Below are 24,825 nucleotides of genomic sequence, written 5' to 3' on the forward strand. Positions count from 1 at the left end.
CTTCAATGTGTTCAGAATTTTCAAGTACTTAGTGTCTTCCGAACTCCGAACATTACGCACAGCTGACGGATTTTGATAAAAGCCGAATAGTCGAAGGAAGTATAATGGCCGTTTTGCCCAATTTTCTACCATATTGATGGTTCTGACCTAACTGTAAAAAGGTTTTGGGGTCGGTGGATAGATCACAAAAACACGGCGGCCAGGCTCTAGACAGCTCATCAGAGAGATTATCGTCTGATCCGAGAGAAATACAAACCACGGCAACGGTATCTTTTTCTACTAACCAGAAATAGTATGAAGCCTGGCTACAGATTCCTGTCTCTTTTCGTACCATTGGCAGACGACTAGCACAGGAAAATTTGCATGCATGGCGACCGCTAAGCGTCCTGCTGTTATCATCTCAACATCATCAGCAGTTGTACTATCATAACAAAGACGCGTGTATTGCTAAAGACTGGCCAATTTATTGTCTTTACCTACGAATCCTGCTTCTGTTTGAAAACAGACGACCACTGTGTTAATGTGAAGAACCATCAGTGAATGCTTTAATCCCTCTTTTTCTGCTGAATGAAATACTTTTTTAAATTATTTCTGTCCTGCGGCTCTAAGAGGGCCTCTTTTAGCCAGTCCATTATGTATGGAGTTGACCAAGCTCACAATAGGTCGGTCGAGTGGTGAGGGACGGAGCCTGAATAGGGAGGACCATCCCCAAAAATTCCATTCGGAATTCAATCCCAGGTCCCTCAGACCGGTAGGCTGCCACATTGACCGCTTGGTCATCCGGCCGTCTAAATGGAATACTGTGCTGGTATGCTGATCAGGAAAGCTGTCTCGTATCATAGTCAGTCATCCTTAGTAGTGGTACGTTAGACACTGATGCTCAGCAGTACGTTTAAGAAATCCTGCACTTATCTTGCTGAAAGATAGCTGCAAACAGTCATCTCCAGCAAGATAATGTTTTCCGCATATCTAGGATTTTCCAGGAATGTCTCCGTCAGGTTGATACATTTCCTTTTTCTGCCTGGTTCTGAGGGTCAAATTCATAGTTTTCGCTCATTGAACATTTGTGGGACAAGATGAAGCGCCAACTTCGGCCATCTACAAGTGTGAAAAATCTGGAAAATCTGCCTCAGTACAGAATACGTCTTCTGTTTGCTTCTGTCTGACCGTATCGCTACATTTACCCAAACAATAGGAAGTACTACAAGGTACTAAAGGCTCCTTTAAATTATACCATTGTTCCATAGCGAAAATTGTCTCTTTGCTATGATAATGTAATTATTCATTGCCATTGTCACAATTTTATCGATCTAACCTTTATTTTTAATTCAATAGACGACAATGAATTTTATAAGACATTTCATTTATACGAAATTGATATCAAAGCAAATAGAATAGTCAAGTCATAACGCTCTAGTTCAGGATTATACATAAAAATTAAATCAAAGGATGATTGTAGAAGGTTAGGCTTATTAGGAAAAAAAGACGACCAAAACGAGCTCTCGAAGTCGAATGAAGGAAAAAAGAAAAAGAAAAAACTTTGAGACTTGATCAATGGTTGGGTTATTTCACTATTGTGATCGTCATTTTCAGAACTGACTCGAAAATGTAAAGACTGGCAAAGCTGGAAAAACTTCGTTCAGAGTGTATTGAGATTTTTGAACATTGAGTCACACGGAATGACTCAATGTTCAAAAATCATGGGATGATTGATTTGTTAGCCGGGTGGCCAAGGCGGTTAAGGGTCCAAGTTCGAATCTGAGAGAGCCGCCTCAAGAATTTTTCATGGTAATCTGTCCCGGATATGTCGGGTCTTATTCCGTTGCAGACCTGGTTAAATTCAAGATGAGCCTGGTAAAAAGACCCTCTTAGTCTCCACAGGATAGAAAAAGATCGAATTAAAAGAAAAAAGACCATGGAATGAAGAAATATGATGCCTTTAATTTGCTATCATAGGATTGAAATAAATTATTCTATTTATTGTTTTGTATCTTATAAAAGTACAAAAATCTTCAAAAATAGAAATAATTGATTAATGTATTTAAAAGAATTATTGTATTTATGAACTGCATGCGCAATGTATTCTATTTAGCATTTCCCATTTAAGTAATATTTAATTAATCTTGTGTGTACGATAATTTACTTCACTGTCAAAAAATTTTTTCTTAAAAATTTTTAAATAAAAAGTTTTTAATGTTAATAAGCATAGTTGCATAAATTATAGGACTGTTTTAAATCTAATATAAAATTTAAAGAAATTAATTCACTTTTAATATTTTTATTTATTAGTATTTTGTTAGATTGTGCAAAATTTTTTAAACTGAACCAAACTTAAAAGTCTCTAACAGATAAAATTTCTCTAAATGAATATAGAATATTTTTTAAATAAAAATAAAGAACTGTATTTTAAATTTATTGACAAAGAGCAAATGTAAAAGCTGTTTCTACGATAAGATCGCGTAATGTTGATGAAAAATATTAACGCAGCTGGTAGGACAGCAGTTGAACTAATCAGTTATGTTAAACAATAAGAATTTAAAATTTAAAATTTTAATGTAAGCATATTACTTCGAAATTTCTACCGTTTGATATCTAAATGAACTTCAAAGCATTGATATATTTTTTTTTCAAACTTATATAGAATATTGTAATTTAGACCCAAACTAAAAAAGCAATGAATAATGACAATATATAATTGAAACATTCACATTTTGTTGTTTTATTTCGTAATTTCATTTAAAAAATTCACAAAACATAAACTATCGCGAATGTTTGGTTTTCAAATACGAAGTTATTGTTAGTTGTTGAGTTATTGTATCGAGTATGAACTTTGGATTCAAACAGATTCGAATTCCAAGGGATAAGTAAGTTATGATATGACGTCAAAAGATTTAGTATATTTATCTAAACGTGGATATTCCAACCGTGACATATTTACTTATTGCGTGATTAAGTGGGAGTCAAAGAACGTTTATTTTTAAATCCATGCAGCAAAAAAAGTAAAATAACTTAGAAGAGATTTTAATAACAAAACTAAATATATCAAATACTTTGAAATAATTTATTTTATTTTAATAATTAATATACTTACTTTTATAGTATCCAGAACAGAAATAAGTCCAAAGAACGCACAAAAATGTTTTTTTAGTCATTGTAAATATTATTAATTAAAATTAATTCGAGAGTTATTTTATTTACTTTATAGACGATTTAAATTACAATAAAGTTTTGTCCTAACAGTTAGTCTATTTTCGGATAATAACGCTACTATTAATCAAAACAAAGAAACTTATTGATACCAAGAAAATATGAACTTCTATTTCTGGATCTTTGAGAGTGGTCCTCTGAACTCGGCTTGCCAACTAATCTGTATTCAATAAATCGGTTTAATACGAAATTGAAACAAGTTATATCAAACTGTTCTCGGTTAACAAGAAAGATGAATGTGGACGAGGACGTTGAACGAGGAAACTCTACAGATAACGTTTGATTAAACAGAACCACTTTGATGACACTATAAAAAGGAATGCAAGTTTGTTTTTACATTAAAATAAAATTAATTTCAAAACGCAAAAAATCCAGATCTTCAGGATAAACAGCTAATGAAAATCGTATTAAACAATTTTAATGAATGTAATTTTTAAGACATAAACGACAGTTGATTTCACATTAATTTACACACATATTCGTTCAATGAAAATAATATTAAACCATAATTTATCAATTAATAAATATAAATAATTTCTTATCCATAATTCATAGATGATCCAGTTAAAAATTTAAGTACGATATTTTAATTCAATTAACATTATAGTCGTACACGTATTTGAAAATTCTTAGTGAATGAATTAAATGCGACAGTTGAAACTAAATTAAATTCTCTTCGTAGATCTTGTAGTCATTTCTTTCCACGAATAAATTAGCAAAATATTAAACGTAATTTTCAAGTTATATATAGAAACATGAAACTTGAAAATTTATTATAGAAAACACAGCAGTTTGGAATAATTTTATATAAAATGTTATTGTCATCGTTTCGAGCATAAAAATTTCATAATTGTATTATTAAACAACGCATCAAAATTCTATATTTTATATTATATGACAGCATAAAAAACTCAATCTATAAATAGACTCATGCACTTACTTAATCGTCTGAAGAAGTAATTTAAACTGCCAAAGACGATCGGCATTTCTATCTTAAAAAAGTTAGCAAATTTGATAAAATTAATCTAATTACATAAAATTTTAATTTAGTTATCGTTAATGATATATCAAAAGATGATACCACAAGGAAAGAAACTGTATTGTACTGTACACTGTTACTTTGCTTATCTTTTAATTTCAATTTATTTTATTTCAGTTCTTCCGGCTAGATTTCACAAAATCCTTCAATTTTCTGCAATTAAATTTTCCGTTTAATAATATTTCCTTTAATAAGTGCCATCTTTCGGTATTGACCGTTTCATATTTTAGCTCTGTCTTCTTTCAAATACTTAAATGTAAAACATTTTTCTGTACATTTTATGCAGAAACTGATATATTAAAATAGAAAAAATAAATAATATGATCCACTAAAATATACAAGATTAAGATCAAAAGTGTTTTCTGATAAATATAGACTATAGTTAAGTGCTCTTGGAAATATAATTATCGTTGCTAATTTTAGATTATTTTTTAAATTTATCTAAAACTTTCTAAAAATTGTTTATAATATAATATAATTGTTTATAGTTTAATATTTTATTGATATTTTTAATAAATATAAATTATGGCGTACGTAAATAGTAACCATTTTATTACCTGCTTGTAACATTATGTTTTGATTCAGTTTAATTAAGAATTTATTAAATTCTCATCTAAAATAGTTTGTGATTGATGTAATTAGCAGGTCGTATATATTTAAAATTACTTCGTAGAATTAGTATTTAGAAGGAAAATAGACAATCTGAATTTTAGTTGTTTAAATTTCGGCAATTCAAAATACATTTTAATAAAATATAAACGAATGTAAACTATTATTATTTAATAAATATAATGGCAATAAGCTTAATACGAAATTTATACATATAATATGGATTATTATGTCTATGTAGACTTATAGAACAATTAACAAAATATTAAAAAATCTAAATTTTAGCAGGTAAAAAAGCAGTTGCCTTCGAAAATTTCGAAACTGAAAATTGATTATTAAATATATTTTATAGAAATGAATTTTCAAATAATAAAAGAAATATCTGAAATTAAAAGAAAAATTACTCTGCTTGGAAAACAATGAATCAATTTATTATAATTTTTTATACAAACTAGAATCTTAATTGTATGTTTTTTGATACAGGTTTATTTAAACAATCCATATCTTTTACTTAAATAAATTAATAATTTAAAGGGTTAAGGGAAAACGCAAGAAACGAAAAACTAATTTATAAAATCTGAGTTCATTCATCGATAGTTAAAGCAAAAAGCATTGCACAACATTATATAAAAATCCATTCATCTTGATTAAATATACTATATTAAAAAATTCTTGCATCATTAAAAACTACATTTATAATTACCGCAATATCGTTACGCAAAATTGTTTAGTTAAATACAAAATTGTAATTTACCTCGAAACGGTTCCTTACACTCGTGTTTTAAAGCTTAAATCACACTCTGTTAAAATTTAAGCAATTCGTTCAAGTTTAGCTTTCGAAAACAGAATTGGAAAAAATCCACTTGAGAACAATCAAAACAAATTTAAATTTCAATTTTGAATTAAGGATATCCTACATTATATTATCTCAATAATATTAAAAACGTAAATTTTCTCTACTTAAATCAATTCTTATTTTGCTATTAAATTTACAACATATTTCATTTTTGATTATAAATTATTGACAATAAAAATATAGATAAAAATTTACTTTTCAAAATTTCACTTAAATCAATTTCATTATATATTAAGAAATTATAACTCGATTTTTTTCTAAAAATGTACAATAATTTTTGTAAAGAAAAAGTAAGTTTTTAAATGTGTCCATAAAAACATTACTCCTGTTATATAACTTGATAATTCTTATATTTTTAAGTATCTCATACGTTGTATAAATTCAATATAAAATTCCTCTAAATTTTAAAATGAGTATCTACAATTACTACAGAAAAAATTCAATTTTATAAATGTATTATTTTTACTAAAACCAAGTTAAAAAAAATTATTATTTATTACTTATCCTTACTTATTACTGTATTTCATATAAACATTGCTATGTTATAAATATGTAACATTAAAACAAATGGGAAAATTACAGCTCTCATAAGTATTGTTATTGTTTATACATATACATGATAATTATACGTATAAAAGCAATAACAATACTGTATTTATGTCTTACATGTCTTAAATAATTACAAAAGTTTGTGTAATTTACAGGATAATTGTGTAAAAATTAAAAATTAAATAGCATGATATCGATAATGAGTAAGCAATAGCAAATTAAATAAATTTGTATTATTTAAGATAGTAGCATAACCAGGGAGAGAATGAGGGACCCGCCCCCTTACTTTTGTTGATAAACGAAGTAAGAAAAGATCAAATAAATACAGAAAAAAAATTTAATGTGACAAGCACACGTATACCTATATATACAATATTTAAATATTTAAAGTTTACTCTTCATCTGTAGCATCTAGTGACTACATCTACAGTGAACGTAGGTGAATGCAAGTTCTAATCTGGCCCCCTAATATCGCTTCTAGTTATACTACTGATTTAAGAAAATGTATAAATATATAATGCAAATAAAACGTATACAATAAACTGATTTTGAAAAGTTTTTTATAAATATATTAAGATAAAAATTGAAGAATTCATCGCAACCAAAGTAAAATTAAATTAGAAGAAATCCTAAAAAACAAACAACATTAAAAAATATTTACTTCGTTAAAAATAATTGATTTAACTTTTAAGTTTAGAATTAATAAATTTAAATTTAGGATTAAGCTCATTTTATCTTTGCGAGATAGCATTTCTGAAATATGGATGGCATTGAGATATTTAGAAGAATTTGGAAATTTCAAGTAATTTAAATTGTAAAATTAAAAAAAAAAAAAAAATTATTTTAACATCATTTTTAGAAAGTCTATAATTTTGTAAAAATTCTCAAACTTGATGCGATTTTAATTGAATACATAGTTAGTTTTTCTCGAATATTATGAAGTTAAACATGTTTCAAAATGCATCAAGAAATTTTTTGTCTATTTGGATCTCACAAATATAAAATATTCAACAGATATAATGAATCGATAGATGGTTTTGAATAAAAATTAAATAATTCGAAATGCAAATATTTTTAAATGTAACAACAATTTTGGCTCTTTTTTTAAATCTTTTTCCGCTCTTTGTAGACACTAAAAGAGCCTTTTTTTTATATCCATTGTGGGTTCGGCTAGACCAGTGTTTTTCAACCTTTTTGAATACGCGACCCCTTTACAAGTTAAAAAATTCTGGCGACCCCCCTAGGGCCATATTAAAACTATATTAGTGATTTTAAAAACTATGTATTTAATTTTCTTTCTGTTGAGAAAAATTATTATTGATTAAAACGAGAATTTGAGAAGAATCGACAATAACTTAAGACACATAACGTATGAAACTTCCTTTTCATTACAACATTGAGCTCGGGATGCTGTTGACCTTTTATTTTTTAGGATGAGAATTTCCAACTTCTACTTTTCTACTTATTACTTCTTTTTGCAAGTCAGCTCAACACTTTTTACGGCTATCATTTTCTGCGGTGGCCCGTACCCACCCGGGCCCATCTCTGGCTACACTCATCGTTGAGACCTGAATGTCGATCAAAAAACCAATTGTACTGTATAATAAACAAGTACAGCCTTCTCGCTGAAATTGTAGGTTTTTTTTATGTAGTGTAGGACCTACAAACACTTGTCATTTTCTTTTACTCGCGACCCCCCGTGTAAGACTTCACGACCCCCCTGGGGGTCGCGACCCACAGGTTGAAAAACACTGGGCTAGACCAACAGTAGAGACAATCGGATAGTGAGAGACTGGATTTATTTAGAATTCCTATTTAGAATTTAGATTTATCTAATAAATGACATTCCATTACTTCCTTTTTAAAAATCACAAGCTGCAAATTCTAGTAATAATAATTATCTAACGTAAAAAGTTTTTCCCTTCATCTACAATAGAAGGAAAATTAGCAAAGGTTATTTTTTTCACAATTTTAAAAGTATTATCTTTATGTTTTATTTTATTTTTTCCTATTAATTCAAGTGTAAAAATTTGTAATTGTTTTTATTAAAAAAAAGGTGTTTTTTATTCTTTGTATATTTAAAAGTTATTGTTATAAATTCATTTTCGACTAATGGATTTATTTTTAAAAAAGAAAAAAAACAATAAAATTGTAAGATACAAATTTATATTAAAACTTAGTTTACGAATTTACGTGATATTTAGAAAATAAAACTATCGAGTTTGTTTTAGTTTTATTGGAAACAAATTCGTGTAAAACTCATTCTTGATATGCTAGAACTGGAAATAAATATAGTGTTCATCTGCAAATGTTTATCTTCTAACAAATCGTGCATCAACGAAAAATAAATAAACCACCATCTGCTATATAAAAGTGATGGACAAATTCGACAACACCCTTTGTATTTCAATACTATACATTTGTACAGCCGCTTTTTTTATTTAATAACATAAAAATATTCTCTTATTAGCAGTCCATACCTTACGCTTAACTTAATGATAATTTTTTTTTCATCTTATTTAATATCAAAATGTCATTTGTACTGAAATAAACTAAAAGAAATTGTTTATTCACATAATCTCTTTTTAATTTTTAGTTAATTATAATGTTAATAATGTAATTATTCAATAGAAAAATGCGAGAGAAATTTAAACTTCTCCAAAATATTATCCAAAATAATCTACTGAAACAAAATATTGCCATTTAGGTAATGTTTTAAAAAATAATTCAAAATATTTAACTTTCAAATTGTTTATTAATTTAAAATAAATAATAAAAATTCGTACTAAAACATTCTCATTGTTCTTTTAAAAATTTAAAATGTAAATTATACCGTACTGTATTGAATCAAGTCGTTAAATTTGTTTTACAATAAACATTAAAATTTCTAATAATTCGGTTCTTTACGCATTAATTTGATAATTTATTAAAATATTATTTTCATTAAATAATATTAAAGATTGTTTACTTCGAAGAAATATTTTAAACAACTAACCCATTATAAACTTGCCTGTCAAAACAGTTTACTTACCAAATTAAAATGTCACCAGAAAGAATACAAAATTATCGAAGATTGAAACCTACATAATATAACCAATAATGTTTTCGGGAAAATTAAGTAGGTTAGAGTGCTATCCTCTATTTTTATGTCCCAAATGAGCTTTCATTTGGAAAAACTAAAGAAGTGTTTCAATTGTCGATAGAAACCTTCTATCACGTCTTTAATACTGTTTTTCATTCGAGGGATCGACTCATTTAACATTTTATATTCTAAATCTATAAATTTTCGATAGTATAATTAATATAAAAACAAAAAAAAAATTAAAAACATTTTAGATAGTAAGAAGTATTGAATATCATTATTTCAATTAGATTTCTCGAAATTTCTTGATTTTTTAAAGTATAGAAATAAATTATAGAAAGTTTAATTGGTCTTCGATGAGTTCTCTCATTACCAGGAAATTTAATTATTTAAATCGATCTATTCACAGAACTTAAACGAAAACAAAGTTTGTTCTTTGCTTTTCTATTTGTATAAATAAACTTTTACTGCTTGACAACTATGTACTGTGTATATATTTACTAAAGATTGATTCAAGTATTTCATTATTTATAATTTAGTTAACGATTTAACTATACGTTTATATACAGTTGGCATTTTAAACAGGGATTCGATAAACAAATAATTCAATTAATGTTTAGATTATAGTATAGTTTTCCTCGACTTTTTCATCGACAACGAAATTCAGAAAAGACCGAAAAATTCATATTGCGAAACTTTTAGAAGAAAGCGAGTCTAGGTAAATCTAGTAAGGTCGATCGAGAAGTTAACTTGAGGAAACAGATTAGAAAAATTTTATGCTCTATAAATAAATTCAAAACCGTTTTTAATAGTGAAATAAACGTTAATTTTTTTCTAAAATATTTTAAATAAACGCTTGAATAAATTATGGATTTTTTTACGAATTTTTATTGTTTTGTTTCTTCGAAACAGGATTTACGTGTGAAGACATTAACTCGCATAATTCAATTAAATCGATTAACATGCAGAAAAAATATTAAAAACGAGAAACTTTATATAATTACGTTTCTCGTGTATTTTTTTAAGCAAAATAAACTCTTATTCTATTTACTTGACGATAGTTTAATAACGACGATTATATAAAGCAATGAAATTAAAAGAGCGACCTATATCTATCACTTAATGCTATTAAATGCAATTGTTTTAAAATCACTTTTCATCTAATTAAAGCTGAATTATGAGTTATAATAACTAAATCCAGAAATATATTTACCTTCTTTCATTCGACGTATTACGTGTTTATTAAACATTCCAATATTATAATAAATAATTGATAAAGAGTGGAAGCCATTAGCTATTTTAACTTCTCTATCGAAACGATCTTACTTCCCTTCTGATTTACCGGTCGTATATCCTTCGATATTTAACATCCCGTTTGTTTATTAATGCCATCTGGTTTCTGAAATGCCAACTAAATTAATGGTTTTAAGCGTAAAACACGTAAAATTTCTATCGTGATTCGACAAATCGATCCGCATTTCTTATTTTAATCAAGAATTACTTTCAATTTATATTAAAATCCAAAATAATTAAAATATTATTTCAGCATATTTTTCTATAAATTTAAAAATTTTAATGAATATAATTAACTAATTAAACTTAGGATAAGATATTAAATCTTAGTTTTTTGAATCGAGTCTTAATCGAAGACTTTACTACTTGATATTTTCTAGCTACAAGTAACTTTACCTTTTCCTTTTAACGTAAAATTAACTAATAAATTTTATTACAACAGGAAATTTTATCTGCCATAAAATATATTTCTGTATTTAAAATGTATATAAAAAAATATATATAAATAGATTATATTCGCATATACTAATTTCATGCCAAACTCTTAAATTTGATAAATTTTACAGTGAAAAGAGCAAAATTAATTAATGTCTGAAGTTCTAGTCCACATTCATTGAAAAGTATCGAAATGCTCTATAAATCTTAAAACGCTTGATTAATCATTAAAATCATATTTCAAACTGAAACACTAAAGATAAAAAAGTCGCACTTACTCGTGATATTGAGAGTTTAACTTACACTCAATTTAACGACCATCGTCTTACATTATTTATGATTATATTTTAATATGTAATTGCTTTTCATATCTGTGTCCAATAAAACCTGTTTATTATTAAACATAAGATTAAAGTAGATCCTTATGAACTTTTTTTAGAATAGTGCTCCTTTACGCGGACTCTAAAAATGCCGCCAACATGGCCCCCGTTTAAACAAATTGCACCACTGTCCGGTACTCTGTTAACGGAAATGTCCCGATAATGTAAAGCATAGGGGAGAAAATTAGGAACATGGGAAAGGACTTTCTTAAGCGATGTTCTGTTAAGTGACTCGATAATGTTTGTATTTGTAACGTAAAACTTATAAGAAAGTCATTATCCAAATGGCAAAAAAATCTTTCGAAAGGTGCCTTCTATTTTAAGCTACATTTTATTTTGGTTAATACTGTTAAAATATTTTACATTCTTAGTAATATTTTCTTCTCAAAAAATTACAGATTTAACGATTATATCAAATGATAAAATATACAATGTAAATCATGTTTATGAAGTGTTTTTAAGCATTTTGATATGTGATGCGAAATGAAACTCTGTTCAATGTATATTGTAAACTTAAACAGATTAAACTTGAACTTGAACAATGTTCAATCATACCTAACTGATCATTTTTGCATTAAATCTTTCATCGATAAATACTTTTAGCTATCATTCTGAAGACCGGATTTTACAACGTTTTCAATAATATTGTGGCAACTGAAAACTACTGTAGACTATTTCAATAAGCATTTTTTTTCTGGAGGTGATAAGGCGGTAAATGGAGTAGGAATTGCAGTGGAAATCTGCTTAACGACCACTCGCACTTACGACCAATCGAGTTTCGACCTGCAATTCGTGAAATCCCCTTTCTCAGCTTGAATGTCGATCAGTGGCGATTGGTGACATGCTCACTGACCGTAGTACAGGTTTGCTATGGACTTTTTTAGTCAGTTTGATGTAATTTAAACAATTGCGGGCTTTGCCAATGCGCTTAATTTAGATGTTGAAGTGGAAGACATTGCTGAATTAGTGGATTACAGTGTTGCCACCTTTTCAAAATCGCTGACCCGGACGGCAGGTGAGGTTTGTTCGAACAAGAGTTCCTGACGCATGCGCAATGTCATTTTGCAATGCGACGAATAACGTGCAGTGCATGCCTGTTCTAAATCAGTTACAGTTAGGGACTAGGGAGACTTGGGTAGGAGTAACGTAAGTAATTAAATTAACAAAAAAAAAAAAGTACAGATGACAAACAAGTACAGTGTTAATAAAGTTGAGAGTGCATTTTGAATGTTAATAAAGTTACTGTTGAAATTGTAATTTCATTACGAGCATAAAGTCGATCAAGAAGACTTTCCTTGTTTCCTAACAGACAGAGACCTGATGGATTAATGCTCATAACACTCATAACAACAGCTAAAACATTTGTGGGAGCTGCACGTCCCCTATCAACATTAGGCACCCTAACTAAAACAATCGAACCAATTTCAACTGCAGAAAATTACTCTAAACTGAGAAAACTCTCCGAGCTCGTGCTCAAGCTCGAATAAAAAAAAAGTCAAACGATTCTATGACGCGGATCCCTGTACTATTATTGTGAAATAATAATCAGAACAATTCTTACTGTTTTTGAAAATTTTAATAACTAAAATGTCTTAGGATTTTTAGGCTTTATCAGAGGTATTAATTTATATCTGATATGGAGAGGGCCAATGGCTCAATGGCATGAAGGTTGAGAAAAGCGAAATCCTACTCGGGTGTAATATACAGTAATACCTCGGTTTTCGTTTACTTCGGTTATCGTCGGTTTCGGATTTCGCCGATTGTTTTCGGACGGATTATCGACGAAAACCGAAGAATCACTGTACAGTGTACACCGATGTACAGTACCTAGCATCAATCTGCATTATTTCTTTACCTTCTGTTGTCCTATCCTAAAACCCTCCAGTTATAGGGAATAACAGAATGGTTTTAGGCTAAACTTTTTCTAGCAAAACTTGTGGAGCGATAAGTAATAGCATCAGAACACAGGGTAGTTTTACCCTAGATTTACCCTAGACTACCCGAAACATTACTCTGAGAGATTAAAATTACTCTAGAAAAGGGTAATTACCGTAGAAACGGCAGCACTGGTCAAGACAATACAAACTCCGCAAGTGTTTGCAAGTTATAACTTATTCTTCGTATCGTGGTTGCATCAGCTAACGTTCAGAACGCGTTATGGCTTTTCTTAATCACCACAACGCGTAGTGGTCAAATATCATGAAAGCCACGACGCGAATTTTATCTTTGTGGTCGTTTTGAGTTAACCACAACGCGTTGTGGTCGTTTTTTTCGTTCAATGAGCGATTTCGGTGTTTGAGCCTAACACATAAACATTCATTTATTTATTTTAGAACAGTTTAGTTAACTATCATTGAATGTATTTAATATAAATAAATTTTTTTTAAATTAATTGTTAAAATATAATTGTCACTCTTTATTACAGTTTGCATTATTGTTTTATTTTTTAAACATGGGATCTGCCGAAGACAATATTCTTTATAAGTCGACAATAAACACACTTTATAAAAAGTTTAAATGGAAATGTGAATTCATTTGTGACGAGGGACAACATACCATATTCGTCGTTTTCGACCCGGATCGCAAACGCAAAATGAGAGTGAAGATTTCACCATCTACAAGTGTTAAACGAACAGAAGAAATAGTCGAATGGCCGAATCTTTTTCATCCAAATATCCTCCCTCTTTACAACATCTTTCGATATGATCAGAGAATTCGAATATTTCTTATGCCTTACACTGAAAGCACCATGGCTGAGCAGTTGCATCCAGAGAGAACTAGAAATCTATTCGGCGGATTTTTAACAGTAAAAAAGTGGCTCTACCAAATTTTATCTGCTTTGGATTATCTTCACGTTCGGAATCTTCACCATCTAAATTTGAATTTAGAGAATCAATTGATAACTGACCGTGGCAATATTCGGCTATCCGATTTCGAACATTTGAATAGCAAGAACAAAATTATTAAAATAGATGAAGTGGGAATGAAAACAGTATATAGACCTCCAGAACTATGCTGGTATGAAGAAAATCAAATTGGAAAAAAGGAATTTGTAGCGTCTCACCTCGATTTATGGGCTTATGGAATTATATCGCTACAAGCCATAACGGCTCAAAAATTAAATCTAGATCCGATCCGATGGCAGTGTAATTCTCATTTATCCAACTGGAGATTGTGGAAGATCGAAGTTGGAGATACTCTAAACTTGATCACAAGAAAACCCGCTTACTTCCAATATATTCTACAAAGTTCTTATCCAACTACAATATTTACTAAACGAGATATTCGAAATTGCTATGCCTTTCTATATTCGTTTTTGAGAGAAGACCCAGAAAACAGATTACCTGTGAAATATGCCATCAAGCATAATTTTTTGAGTCCTTACAATAGGGAACGATTATCGACGCCAACCTGCGAACTCACTCTAGAAGATAAATTAGGTAGGATAGATAACACTAAATTTTACCTTATAAAATAATAAAATAAATAAACACTTTACTTTTTAGGAAAAACAGCATCTTTATCATGTCTACAGATTACTTATCCAATTATTGAGAATGAGAGTAAAAAAAATATAGAAATACCAGGAAAAGGTGAATGCCAAATTAATTTATGTTGGTTTTATTCGTTTCATTTCATTCAAGCAATTACAAAATTGATATTATTGCAGCTAAAATAAAGAAGATAAAAAGAGTTGAATCTTGTCCAAATTCTCTAGAATATTTCGTAAAACCGAATAAAAATATAAGCATTTGAAAAAGTATTTTTCTATCACTTAACGGAGATAAAAATGATCGACGAAATTATAAATTACTTTAATTGTCATACAATAAATTCAAATAAATAAAATCGATTTCAGTTAAATGTTTTAAAGTCCATAATTAATACGATTTTTGTAAAAATGTTCTATACTTATTGGCGGCTTAATGGCATGAAGTGTATGCATTTGACACGTGGGGAATTTTCTGTGGTAATTTGGGTAAAAGTTTCAAACGAGTAAACACTTCATCACTTTCAGAACTTCGTGTTATTTATAAAATCTGTAATTAATGCACTACATTAAAAAGGAATGATGAGTGACTACAAGGAATGATTGTTTGTACTCGAGAGTCAATTATGTTTATTCAACTCTGTTATCATGTACTATTGTTCTTATTCTCATCTTCATCAGTGCTCATTGTGACATCACCTGGGCGTCACCAATGGTTGTTTCACTGATGAATTTTGGAACACACGAATACTGATATCTGGTTTTATTTTCTGAACTCGTCTACACTGAATGGCTACATGACATTTTTTGATACTTATTTCTTTATATATACAGACATAGATATAGCTTATTGAGTTTTTGTTATCGCTTCACTTCATAGATGAATAATTGGACTGCACTTTCAAAAATTTGTTGACCTATAAATTCCCATTGTTGTCCGTCTGTTGGCTGACCGTCCGTCGTCCTTAATCTCGAGAACGGAGTTATATAGGTAAAAGTTGAGAACAGACATGGAAAGCTTAGGGACAGGAGAACTAGATTAACTGTATACGAATTTTTGAAATAGACTGGAAGTAACGTTATTTCAATTCAAAATTTTTCCTTGAACGGAGGTTTTTAGATGACCGTCACGACTTTCTTGCTAACAGGAAAAGTATGTTGTAGAAGGGCAAGACTATTAAAAGTTTAAGAATATAATGACAAAAAATTGCAGCCCAGCACTGTGACTATGTCACAACAAATAATTGCTCGCTAACTACACATTATTACTGATTTCATTATTTGTATAGCCTAAGTCTACGAGCATGCATAAATTTTTCAAATAAATTTTTCACATAAAGTTTTCATTATAAAATAAATAGTGGCACTTTATCCTATGGATAAAAAAGGGCAATCGCCTGTATCTCCATCAATAGGGGATTCCAAACCAATCGTTTATAAGAAAATATTTTTCCAAAAAAATTCTCCGGAAGAAAAATGTCTGAAGTCAACACTGTACACAGGACTCCCTAATTCAAATTCGCCTGAGCTCCATAAAACTATCATACACCATTGAAAATAAACATACTGAATGTACCTATAGTTTTTCTTTCACAGGTGTCATATCATATACAGTACTATTCATATACACTACTATTGCACAAATAACAGTTTTGTTTCGGCCAAGCCGATAAATCCTAGCATTAATAAGCTGTTCTAAAAGACAAATGAAAAATAAAGACAATAACACAAATCATATAATTATTTATTAATTTCAATCATTTTTTTTAAAAAAAATAAAAGACAGTCGTTCTAAAAATTCTCAGACGATCACCATTTTATTTTCTTCAATGTTCCAGAACAAACTATAGACAGCCAGAGAGTTATACTCAGCTGTTCAATTTTTAATTTTTAGTTTAATCTATTTATGGCGTAGTAAATACTAGTATTGTGTTTTATTCCAAAGACACATGGCAAATTTTCCATCAAATTCCTTTATTAGTTGAGTCATGTGTCTTTGGAATAAAACACAATACTAGTGTTTACTACGCCACAAATATAAAACAGGACACGGTTTCAAAAAACAAATCAATTAATCTATTTGATTTTAATTGGATTTCTGTGTTTTTAAGGAACTTTTTAACTATGCGGCTGAGTAGCCTAAAAAGGAAGGTCTGGCTGTTTATAGTTTGTTCTAGAACATTGAAGAAAATAAAATAGTGATTGTCTGAGAATTTTTAGAACGACTGTGTCTTTTATTTGTTTTAAAAAAATTTTTTTCATCCGACGGGAATTCAAATTTCAATCATCGTTTAATCTTAATCGTTAAACATGTGCAATGTGCACTGTGCGCCTGCAAGTGAAAATATTTACTATAGCCTACGATAAGTGCGCTGTGGTTGTAGATTATAGTTTAACACAGGGGTGTCCAATGCGGCCCAAGACAAGTTCCAGTGCGGCCCAATAAACGTGTAAACAAAACCGACAAATTGTTTTATTTATTTTTTATTTATTTATTTCAACGGCATAAACTCAAAAAAGAAGTTTCACAAAGCCATAAACTTTTATACATATTTTATTTTTGAGTGAAAAGGAAATATTTTCAAATATTTGGAGATGAGTGAATGACGAAGGAATACTAAATAAAGCTGAAGTTGTGACTCAAAGGATTATAGACCCAAATTTGAGAAAAGGAGAGAAAGGCCAAAAGATAAATAGTAGTGAGAAAGGTTAAGTAGACCTTCTGTTATGCCAATATTGACCCTTAATTTTCCAACCTTCCTCACTACTTTTTATCTTTTGGCCTTTCTCTCCTTTTTTACAAATTTGGGTCTATAATCCTTTAAGTTCCAACTTCAGCATTATTTAGTATTCTTTCCAGCATTGCAAGATTTGGCTACTTTGCGCCAAAGTTGGCTACCCTTTGTTTAGTTTGGCGTAAAAATTATAATTTCGCGCATTGGCTACTTTCTGGGCTACATATTATTTATAAATATATTTGTCGAATAAAAATTCACTTTAAATTGGTGTTTCGTCGTTTTTTATGAGCTAGAGACCCAAATAAAATAAATATTTGTGCTTTTCAAATAAATTCTTCTTTGTCTTCTTTATAATAAATGAATTTATTTATTTCTAAGTAAAAATTGAAAGGGTCTGTAGAAGTAATTTTTTAAAATATCCTTTTTCGTTATAAAGTTTTAATACTTATTACTATAATCTAGACAAGTTAATCTAGATTGGGTTACAAATATATTATATATACTTGTGGCCCAAAACTCCATAACTTCTTCTAATGTGGCCCAGAGGAACAAAAAGGTTGGACACCCCTGGTTTAACATGTGCTGCTAAATAAAAATATATCTATTGTATATATTTCAAACAAATGATAAATCCTACAACATTCCATAGTTCTTTTTTTCCTGGTCCGAATAAAATACTGTATATAGTAAGACCTGTGCAGACGACAATTGCACGATACCGAGTGTTTTTTTCTGGTTTGGGAAGTTTCCGTTTTGAACAGAATCTTTTTCTAACATAGAAAATCGCTTTATTCTGAAAATTTTTTCCGTTTAGGATAATTACTTTTTTATTCAGGTTCCGTTATGACAAATCTTACCAAACACTCTAATTTAGGTAAATATTTTAACTTTAACATAACTAAAAGAAAGAAATACTCATAAAACTCAGAATCGGACAATTAATTACTGCACAAATTTGGAATTCTCACTGCACAATTCAAAATTCATATTACACATTTTGTGTCCAGTTGCACGTTAGAATATGCGTTTATTGCATATATTATGTAAAAGGTTGAAAACATTAAACCTTAATCATTACACTTATATCAAAAAACAGCAACATTTAATGTAACTTATGTCACACGGAAATAAGTTGTCCATGAATTTCGGCTGCGGCTGCAGGTTTTTTTCGTGCAAAAGAATCGAATCACTGAACGAACCTCGCGAGACTACAAATTTAAACAGCCGTTTTAAACACACACTGTAAGTATAACGATGATATAATTAAAATGACTTTTGTCATTTGACTTGGTAGAACAACAAGCTATAAGAAAATAATTTTCTTCGGATTTCTGCTGGACTTGTATCTTTACTTTCCAAATGTGCCTAGTACATTTGCATGGAAAAATGATATTAGGTAAAGGTAATATACTCATAAAAGTATACACATATAAAAATGTATATGCGGAAGAAATATGTACTTATAATAAATTTGTAATATAATAGATCCGACTAAAAACAAATTTACATCGAAATTTACTTTACATATATTCTGCACCCTGAGAAAGATTTACTTGAACCGTGTATCGCAGAATTCTGCATAAAGGTTAATTCACACTGAGCGCGATTCGCTGGCGAAAGCGAAAAACAGAACGAATAACACGCCAGACATGTCGTTTCCGGCGAATTTTACCATTTCGCGAATCGAAGTTCGGAACTGTCGAGCTTTTTCGCTAGCGAAAAAACTTCGCCACCAATCGTATTTCTGTTAATTGTCACGTACTGTAGTTCTTGTTGTTTTCAACACGGCTATAGTAGAAACTTTCTCACGCAATAGTGTAATTCACGGAATTTTTATATTCCTCTCACACAACATCGTTTTCTTTTTGACGTATCTTTCTTTCTCAATAAATAAACAAACTTGGTTAACTACGGAATATTGGAAGCGGCCATTTTGTTTGTCGAGATGACGTTTTTCTCTTGCTTGCAAATGATTGGCTGCTTAAAATTCACAATGGCTTTTCGCTTTTGGTTGCGCGGTTCAGTTTCGCTAGGTGAATAAAAATCGCTTTTCGCTTTTCTCATTCGCTTTCACTATTCGCTCAGTGTGAACTAACCTTAACTTCTACTATAGAGGTTTTACTTCTATTAGTAACGTATTGTTTTTGTTCTCGTCGGATACTAAATATATTTTTTTATAATGGTCATAAAATTATTATAATTATGGTAATTTATTTTATAAAATAATTATTACGTCATCCACTATTTTTACACACGATCTGTCTAACTTGCTAACTCAGCAACCGTTCAAGGATTCTTAGAACACTTGTTAGCTTCGCCCTCCTAGTCACTCAGACTTTTTACTTAGCATTCGGCATTACTAAACACGGTTCCGTTCTCACTTGATACTCGATCAGACAGATTGCAGAGAGAGGAAAATTTGAAAGTATAGCCTATATCTTTCCGAGGGCTATACTGAATATATGTACGAAGTTTTCTACAAATCGGTTCACTCGTTCTCACGTAATACCCGAACAGACAGACGTGAATTCAATTATATACACGTAAATAATCAAAGAAATATGTGGGCCGGATGGCCGAGAGACTAAGGTATCACGGCTCTGGGGAATTCGGAAACAAAACCGGATGGGTTGACCTAGGAACCCTAGGAATTTTTTGGAGGTGAGGGGTCCCCGTCCCTCACCACCCGAACATTCTGTTGTGGGCAGGGATGCCACTCGCGACATATGAAAAACTTTGGTCTGGATAGGAAAAACCAGATGGGGAGTTTAAAAACCCAGATTATTTACCCAGAAAAATTTGTGATTTAAAATATAATTATAAATACTTTATCATAGCACATTCATACTTTTATAATTACAGACACTATAATACAAATTTAAATATTATTATTAGTTTTTTCACTTCTTCCACCATGTGTGCACTAAAAGGGCCGTTTTAGCAAATCCATTATGGGTTTGGCCAAGCCCACAGTGGGACGGTTGAATGAGGAGGTTCAACATATCCGGACAGATAGTACCGAAAAATCCCTGGTGGTTTTCGATCCATCCAGATACGAACCCGAGACCCGCAGGTCGGTAGCTGCCACTTTAACTGCTCGTCCATTCAACCGTCGATGTTAATGTTATTAAATATATAATTTTTTTTTCATAATTCAGACCAGAATAAGATTATCATTTTGATTCAACACTTTCAGTATATTTTCGATATAAAATCGAATTTATTTCTAGTGTTGAAATGCTTTCTCCAATACGCGCGGGCAAATCAATCCTCTATTCCTCTACTTCTAGTTAGAACCGTCTAACGTCTTTACTCTAAAGTTGGAACAAATACCTGTATTGTTTTTTACTCTCTTTTTTTGGAAATGTATTATTGTCAATTGGAGAAATAAAACTCATAAAACTAAAATTTTATATCATTTAAGGTGTCAGTTATCGATCTGGGAGTCGGAATCGAAGCTGAGCGAACAATTCCAGAAGTTATTCGTGAGCGGCCTGACCCGAATATGTCGGGCAACGCCTCACCACTCGGCCTTATATGAGAAAAGTCTCGTAAGTTAACTCTCATCTAGGGCCTTGCACAATCTAAAACCTCCACTGCGCGGATTATTCGAGAAAATAAATATACCAATTTTAATTGAATTTAATATTCATTTTAATTTTGAAAAACAGCAAAAAAGACAAATTTTTTGTGTTTTGAAATAACTTTTATTAATTTTACAAAAATCCAAAATTTTTTATAGATAGAATGATTTTAATTACATTTATATTACATATTATCTCAAACTTTTTTTGAATGCATTATATTAGAGGAGGATTGAAATTCTTGGAGACACAATCGGGAAGTGTCAAAATTGGAGACACAATTGATAAAAAAAACAGTCGAAATTCTTGGAGTCATAATCGTGAAGTGTCAAAATTCGTGAAGTCAGAATTGATAAAACAAGTCAAAATTCGTGGAGTCACAATCAGGAAAAATGTCAACGTAGGAAAGTCACAATTGAAGTTTGAGATTTTATATTTCAATTCATTTTGATTTTTATTGACTTTTAATAAAATAATGTTTTTTTTTAAATGTTAAATCTTAAAGTTTTTTTAATTGTAACTTTAAATTTTTTTTATTTTTAAATTTTAATAATTTTTTCTTATTTCTTTGAATATTTTAAAATAAAAATAAGAAAAAAATACGAATAAAGTAATGAAAATAAAATTTAAAACGAATGAAGAAATAAATAATCACAAAATAACTATGTACAGAGATAAAAATCTCTGAAATTCTTCTGTATTCTGTAAAAATAAAATAAAAATAATTAAGATTTTCATCTAAAATATTCAATTATTTAAATAATTTTTGAATCAATAACTTTATGTTGTTCTAAGATACAAATGTGTACGATTGTACCGTAATTGTGTTATGGTAGATCTACTATGAAACTAACGAAGCTTATGCTTTAGGGTTTCTAATCCCAGATGAGCCAGAAGCAACTACATTTTCGATATTCTACAGCTTGAACTGTTACGGGGGCCCCTTTGTTGCTAGTTTCGGAGAGGCTCCGTAACAGTTCAAGCTGCAGAACACCGAAAATGTAGGGAGGCATTGACTGTAAGCAATCAAGAGACGCTGCGACGTGTGATTTATAATGTATCCAATTATATAAATGTCAATTCATATTCACATCACATAAAGTTACTGAATAGCCTAATCATTCTCTTCATTCATTTATGCTATTGATTTCGCAGTGTCGCTAGACTACAACCCGACGGATTTTGTTTCAGAAGGCAACGCATACATAATTTAAATCAGTTAACTAATTCACTAAAAATGTGTTCTTTAAACACTGGTTTAGACTTATACTATTTACATCTGTATAAAATCACCGAAGACTAGTAGTTGGTCGTGGGTTTGAATCGAATGTATACACAAATTAATTGATAATTAGAAATCCAATCAATATTTCGGGGTGGTATGTACGACATTATCTAAGTTAGAAGTATGTTAACATAACTGCCGAATTTCATATCAATTTGTCGAACGGCCTATGTGTGAATAGCGAACAAGCATATTCATTTATATGCTTGTTCGCTATGCACACATTAATAATCGTACACAATTCGCTATGTATGCATTTATACATACAAGTTAAAGATACATACCAAAAGAAGAATCTGAAAAATTTCTTCAATTTTCAGAATTTTTCCTTCTTTGGTGCATGGTCCATTGATTGATTGACATGCACATTGGATGTCGTATCCTCGATTATCCTATTGTATCAAAATGAAAAATGTAAATAAATTGAAACTATTAATAAGATATAGTTATCATTATTAATTCAAGATTAACACCTTCATCTATAGTAACAGTGTTAAAAGTAGTGTAAAACTTTACTATCATACAATGACGGTTTTACATTTTACAAGTTGGCCATTAATATAATATACTGCCTAGGACTAAAAAGCTTGTACGGCTTGCCTTGGATTCGTGTAGAACAGGGCAGAAGTAATGCAGAATATATTAATCCACTTAACTTGCAAGAACCAAATGGTAATGCCATTCCTACAACTTAGCAGTTGTAAAGGATTCTATCTCAGACGAATCTAGTTTTACAATTTGCCAATTCATGTAATTGACTGTGATAAAGTAAAAGGTATATTCTTCACGAGGGGCAGAGAATAGTGGAGGTACAGAGGATGAAAATTCTATGCTAACTGACAATCAGAGATACAAATCATTTAATAATAGAGATTCGTGCGACAGACAGAACAAGAATTTTCAGATTATTTGACTCCTTCAGTATCTGTTAGCAAAAGGTTATTTCAAAACAACAGATCATGAATTTACTGAAGATAGGTCAGCTATCTACATTCAGACAAACTTTCGACAAATAGAAAAAGTTCTCTGAAAACATCAACTTTAATGAATATATTAAATTCTTAAATTAACCAAACGTAATATTGTGTTAATTAAATCTTTAGACCTTCCTCTTCAATTTTTACAGAAACAAGTTGTAAGTTCAAAAAAGGTAATAATCATTGTCGAAATCGAATTTATCCTCAATGAAGAACTTGCACATTATCATTAAAGTATAAAAGAAATAGCAAAATTAAATTAAAATGTTATTTTTATTGTGAAAAAAATAAATAAAATCCGTTATTAATGTTAGTGAATATTATTAATTTTAATAATAAATAATATCTTTTGTTTTTCTATAATATATTATTAAAATTATTTCATTTCCATAACATAAAAACAATACAAAAATGAGATAAAAATACGTATTAAATAAATATAAAAATTTTACCTATTGAAACCATCTTTAATAACTTCCAGATCAACTTTCTCATCACAGGTTATAAGATTATTCTCGCTTCCATCGTAAGGAAAGCAAACATCGTTTTTAGAAACCTGTTGCAAATTACAATCGTTGTCGTTGAAACAATCCTCAGTAAGATCGAGAACGATTTCCAAATAATCTATTTCTTGGTAATTTTCAAAGTCCCAACCGAAGAAATCATTCCAATCATCATTATCTGTTGGTAATTTCATACTGAGGGATAGAATTTGGAACAAAAATTTTAATCTGTAAACTAATTTTGTAGCAAAATTTAGCTAATTATTTAATTTAAATATAATGCTCAATATTATCAAAAAAGAAATTTTAACGAAGTTTGAAAGTAAAGTCATTGCTTAACAAGCTTTTACAGGATCGTTTGGCAACTCGACAACATGGCAGAAGCAAACAGCGCCATGTTGGAATTCGTCAAACATGGCTTATTTTGTCAAAATAACTTTGAATTAATACGGAGGAATAGTGAAAGTGAAATGATAATGAAATATTTTCATTAACTGCTACTGTTGCTATGATAGTGCCTAAAAGAACTTCTCTCTATACAAAAACGACAACGTTCCGTACAACATTTTCAAGCATGGTCTTCTATTTACTACTAGCGACACACCGATATGTTTCAATTGGACGTGTAAATAAGTTTTAAATCATCGTGAAATAATCCAATATTTAATTACAACATATGGGATTAAATAATATTACATGCTAGAACTGGCCTATTTAATTTTTATGATTAATTTATTAAGTCGCTAAATATAACCAAGGTTACTAAGGGCGTGTTTGGAAATTGTAACCGGTGTTACC

At 29.9% G+C, this 24,825-nt stretch overlaps 3 protein-coding genes across 3 annotated transcripts in view; 1 reads left to right on the forward strand and 2 right to left on the reverse strand.

Moving 5' to 3' along the window:
* Positions 1-10,678, reverse strand: part of LOC111624211 (inositol-trisphosphate 3-kinase B-like) — an 89,235-nt gene extending 78,557 nt beyond the window's left edge. Inside the window, exon 1 of the mRNA XM_023367018.1 lies at positions 10,556-10,678. The gene's annotated coding sequence lies outside the window, so the exon portion shown is untranslated. The remainder of the gene's footprint in view (positions 1-10,555) is intronic.
* A 2,320-nt stretch (positions 10,679-12,998) lies between these two features.
* On the forward strand, positions 12,999-15,313 carry LOC111624240 (cyclin-dependent kinase 17-like). Its single transcript, XM_023367054.1, has 4 exons — positions 12,999-13,067; positions 13,876-14,890; positions 14,957-15,043; positions 15,121-15,313. The coding sequence occupies exons 2-4, from the start codon at positions 13,903-13,905 to the stop codon at positions 15,204-15,206; spliced, it is 1,161 nt and encodes a 386-aa protein (XP_023222822.1). The 5' UTR covers positions 12,999-13,067; positions 13,876-13,902; the 3' UTR covers positions 15,207-15,313.
* A 6,485-nt stretch (positions 15,314-21,798) lies between these two features.
* On the reverse strand, positions 21,799-24,620 carry LOC111624213. The gene is made up of 4 exons (XM_023367022.1): positions 24,378-24,620; positions 23,977-24,222; positions 22,832-22,939; positions 21,799-21,964 (listed from the first exon to the last, which is right to left on the reverse strand). Exons 1-3 carry the CDS (start codon positions 24,422-24,424, stop codon positions 22,864-22,866), a joined length of 369 nt encoding a protein of 122 aa, XP_023222790.1. The 5' UTR covers positions 24,425-24,620; the 3' UTR covers positions 21,799-21,964; positions 22,832-22,863.
* Between the last annotated feature and the right edge of the window lie 205 nt (positions 24,621-24,825).

The sequence above is a fragment of the Centruroides sculpturatus genome, unplaced genomic scaffold, assembly GCF_000671375.1.
Source record: "Centruroides sculpturatus isolate CEXI.00-Female unplaced genomic scaffold, Cexi_2.0 scaffold61, whole genome shotgun sequence".
Lineage (NCBI taxonomy): Eukaryota > Metazoa > Arthropoda > Arachnida > Scorpiones > Buthidae > Centruroides > Centruroides sculpturatus.

Excerpts from the sequence above, each read along its gene's own strand:
- LOC111624213 (XM_023367022.1), bottom strand. The coding sequence starts at position 24,424 with ATGGCGCTGTTTGCTTCTGCCATGTTGTCGAGTTGCCAAACGATCCT. Across the intron at positions 24,223-24,377 it reads TCGAGTTGCCAAACGATCCT|TATGAAATTACCAACAGATA; the intron begins GTAAAAGCTTGT and ends TCTATCCCTCAG. Across the intron at positions 22,940-23,976 it reads ATTAAAGATGGTTTCAATAG|GATAATCGAGGATACGACAT; the intron begins GTAAAATTTTTA and ends TTGATACAATAG.
- LOC111624240 (XM_023367054.1), top strand. The coding sequence starts at position 13,903 with ATGGGATCTGCCGAAGACAATATTCTTTATAAGTCGACAATAAACACA. Across the intron at positions 14,891-14,956 it reads CACTCTAGAAGATAAATTAG|GAAAAACAGCATCTTTATCA; the intron begins GTAGGATAGATA and ends TTTACTTTTTAG. Across the intron at positions 15,044-15,120 it reads TATAGAAATACCAGGAAAAG|CTAAAATAAAGAAGATAAAA; the intron begins GTGAATGCCAAA and ends ATATTATTGCAG.